This window comes from Antrostomus carolinensis, unplaced genomic scaffold (assembly GCF_000700745.2).
Source record: "Antrostomus carolinensis isolate BGI_N321 unplaced genomic scaffold, ASM70074v2 scaffold48451, whole genome shotgun sequence".
NCBI classification, from domain to species: Eukaryota; Metazoa; Chordata; class Aves; order Caprimulgiformes; family Caprimulgidae; genus Antrostomus; species Antrostomus carolinensis.
Genome location: NW_010294448.1, coordinates 27482 through 31470, shown reverse-complemented (window position 1 = coordinate 31470; position 3989 = coordinate 27482). Strand labels below are relative to the sequence as shown.

Here is a 3989-nt window from a genome sequence, read left to right as displayed (position 1 = left end):
GTCCCTTCCAATCCCCAACATTCTGTGATAGGGTTAAAATTAGTCCCTTTACCCTTCTTTAGAAATGTGTTGCTGTCTGAAATCATTCTATCAAATACGAAGTAGGCTGTCCATCCTCAAGTGAAAAAGGTGCCTTTAACAAAAAAAGAAGAGCCTTGTGCTAGCTAGTGCAGAATCATTGGATCCCTTTATTCTTTGAACTTATGTTTCTGAAGCCTTTTGTAAAAAGGTTAATTTTATGTGTCCAGCAATATGCAGCTTGGACTTACAGAACTTGCTGCACTTACAGAACTTCTTGAAGGCTGTCGCCACACTTCAGTCACAAACTGCAGTGAGAGGTTGTAGGGTGTCTTCCTCAAAGTGAGGACCCGGACGTTTAGTTGATAGGCATTTGTTTCTAGCTAATTTTATTATAAATGCATTTCACGGGTGTCTTTTGTATTTATAGATGTTAAACTGTTCTCATCGTGAAGCTTTTCCCTGAAAGAGAGAGGGAGAGAATCAATTTTGCTTTTGGGTGTTTTGTTTGTTTGTTTGGGTTTTTTCATTGTGAAGAAGAAAGCATGTACATGAACTGTTCTTTAGCTACTACATAAGAGAAAAACTGTAAGATAATTTATAATGTTCCTAACACTTGTTATGGAATTAGAACATGTGCGTATTAACTTATACAGTAATCTGTAATTATTTTTTTCCAATTTACATTTGATGTAATTGGGAAGAGGTTTTGCCAAGCTTGTTAATGAGAGATTTTGGAGGCTGTTGTGAAAGACTGCTAGGGATGCTTTTTGTTATATTTCTGTTCTGGCGGGTTGAGGGGCACCCACCTAGTTGGAAACTTCTCCAGAAGGTATGAGGCTGGCCCTGCTTGCCCTCGGAGACTTCTAGGTCATAATGACCCTTCTGAGGGAGGAAGCGTGGATGCAAGTGCCTCTGGCAGTGCTGTTTAGTGTACCCTCTCGAAAAGGAGATGCTACTTGATCCAGTCTCTGTCTCTTGTGGCTACATAAGTGTTGTTCAAGAGGAAGATTGAATTCTCTGCTTCCTTAAGTTTGGGTTATGATGTATTCCCAAATGCAGTGGGTGGAACAGCTTTTCCTAAGTTAATTCTAGTTCACTGTTTATCATGTTTTTTCTCCATATGTCAAATGAGAACTTTAAGCAATCTGAAAGCCATCTTACATTGTTCTTGTGTTGGGTGGTATTTACTTAAGTAAATGGAATGAGTGAGGAGCTCCAAAATGTTTCTAGCTTACTTTGCCAACAGGTTTCATTTCTTTGCCTCATAAATGCCTTGTTTGAGAGCTTCCAGGAATTTCAGATGGCTGTGCTGCTTCTATGACAATGTTTCCCTTATTAAAATGACCAGGATTTCAAGTTGTTTCAGTGCAGTGGGAGCAAGGCTTTTCTAGCAAAAAGCGCTCCCTTTTCTGTTGCCTAGAAATGCAGAGTTTATGTAAGGGCTTGCAGAGGAGCATGGTTGAGTGTAAGGAAGTGCCATTAGGGAGAATGGAAGAAGCAGTCTAGCAAGAAAAACAATTTGGTATGTGGAAGAAGAGAAGGAGTAAAATGGCACAATAGAGAGGGGAAAGGCAGCAGCTTTGACAGTAGGGACCCATTGGAGACATGGGAAAAGGATGAAGCTAGCTGCCAGGTGAGGAGAAGTCTCACATTTGTGTGTGTGCGTTCATTTGAAAGTGAGTTTTCAGTATAAAATTCTCAGTGAATTCTCCTACAGATATTTGGATTAAAAAAAAAACCCAAACAAAACAAAAAACAGACCAGGGTTAAAGCCCCCCTTAAAGCAAGGCGGGGGGGGGTGGGGAATATCTCAGGAATTTGAAAACTGTCTCATTTGGGGACTGCTAAGGGTTTGTTATGCAGTGGGCTGTGTTGTATCCAGAACTGTCATTTGTAGGTTGTCTTTTATTCTCTGGCTCTTGTATCAGATGCACTTTTAATTTTGCCAAATATTGTTGTGACTTCTGAGGACTGTGTTGAAGTCACTTGGAAGCCAAATTGCAAACAAATCCAAGCCTTAGTTTGTTTAAAAATAAAATAAAATAGAAAATGCTGTGTGCTAAATATGTCTTTAGCCCAAAAGACTTGTTTTGTCAAGGGACAATGTGGCTGATCCTGCTTCTTCAAACACTGAAGTCATTCTTTTGTCTCTATAGACGGTGTGCTTGATTTATCCACTAAGAAGAGTCCTTGTGCCGGCAGCACCTCTCTGAGTCATTCTCCAGGGTGCTCCAGTACTCCGGGAAATGGGTAAGAGAAAGCAACTTACTATGACCTTCTAAAGCTGTTTTGTTTTTTGGTTTTTTACTAAAAATGTGTGCTTGCCTCCTGTTAATTTTAACTTACTTTTGGTGTTAACCCTTTGGAGTAATGTGTTTCTCAATTTGTACCTTTGTCAAATACCTTCTCCCCACCTGCCAAATAAGAGTTGTTGCAAACTGAGACAAGTTTAAATTGCAGTCAAGAATTCTAAGTTGTTTTGGCCAATTTAGTACTTAGACAAAGATCTTTCCACTACCTGCTTCTTGGGTTTAGTGATAAGTGATGTCCATGAAGATGCAGGTTCAGTTAAATATAACTTGGATTTCATTTCACTTAGGGAAAAGTTAGCTAACAGCGAAGTTTATTTTAGCAGTAGCAATGATTTGGTTGATGATCCAAGCAGAATTAGATTTAAATCACTGCATGTTCTTTGTTAGTATTTCGTACCATAAACCACAACTTAAAAAAAAGAAGGAGAGGGGGGCAGAGTCTGGTAGTTCAGAAAACTTTAAATATGGCTTTTTGGATTTGTGATTGTACTGTAGCATTGAACAAGTTTTTTAAAAAGATATATATAGATATAAAATACGTGATGTACTACTCTTGCCTTAATTAGTTCAAGGTGTGAAAGAATGTGATATCAAAAATATTTCTTTTAGGTTTCATATTTCTAGTGGTCACCATTTGCATTCATTTAGAAACCTTTTACTCGTAGTTAGGATTGAGTTAATTGCACTGGCCAGGCTGACTGGGAGTAAGAGGGATTTTGGGTGTTGATGTGAGAATTTTATCTTGAAGCTACTGTGAACCAGTAATATTTTGGTTTTTTTTAGTGAAGTACAGAAACAGTATATCATTTAAACTGCTATTTAATTGCTGGATTTAGCTTTACAATAGCCTTTGAAAAACATGAAATTTAAAACTAACAACCCACCACCACCACCAATCCCATGTACTGCTAACAAATGATTTAATTTCTGCATTTCTCTTTGGAAAAATATTACTGTCTCGGATTTCTCTCTGCAAGATTACTTTTTCCATTTAATATTTCTATTAATAAAATGCTTCAATCCTTGTTTAAAAGTTAGTCTTAAAACTTTTTCACAATTACTTAGCATAAACCTTCCCCGCCAGGTCTTCTGTTTCAATTCTGGACAGGTTCTTTCCAACTGTATTTTCCTAGGAAGGCAGCAGAAGCCACCGAGGCTGTGTATTGTTTGTTCCCTTGTTTGTGTATTGAGTGAAGGCCAAAGTCCAACACACAGGGATGACAGGGCCAGCATCTGGCACTGTCCTGATGGTCAGGAGAGGATGTGGCATACTGGCACCTGTGGTTACTTGTACAGGTGTGTGGTAAAGGAGGGTGACTGCACTCTGTTGAGCATCGGTGAAATTAGGTGTGACCCTCTGTCCTAGTTAGCTGCCAATATGACCTTTAGGCATAGGATCACTGGTGTGCATTCTGATGCTGGTATGTGCTGTAGAGGGGGCAGAGAATGCACATTGCTTGAGAGAGTTCTCTGGAATAGCAAACGTGCATTAATTTTTCTGGATTTTGTTCTGAATCCTTGTTGACTCTTGTTAAGCCACTTCAACTATTACGGATTGCATCCTGGAGAGAAGCTAGCAGCATGTGTACTGAGCACTGTGTATTTTGCCAGGTCCTTTCAGTGGATGTCTTTTCTCTAAAGATTTTTTTTTTTTTT

General features: G+C 39.0%; 1 protein-coding gene across 1 annotated transcript in view; it reads left to right on the top strand.

Moving 5' to 3' along the window:
* Positions 1-2177: 2177 nt before the first annotated feature.
* The window catches only part of LCOR (ligand dependent nuclear receptor corepressor), a gene marked incomplete at its 5' end in the record, with an annotated part of 4627 nt that continues 2815 nt past the window's right edge, over positions 2178-3989 (top strand). The window contains one exon of the mRNA XM_010177617.2: positions 2178-2271. Within this exon, the coding sequence (XP_010175919.1) occupies positions 2178-2271 (94 nt within the window). The remainder of the gene's footprint in view (positions 2272-3989) is intronic.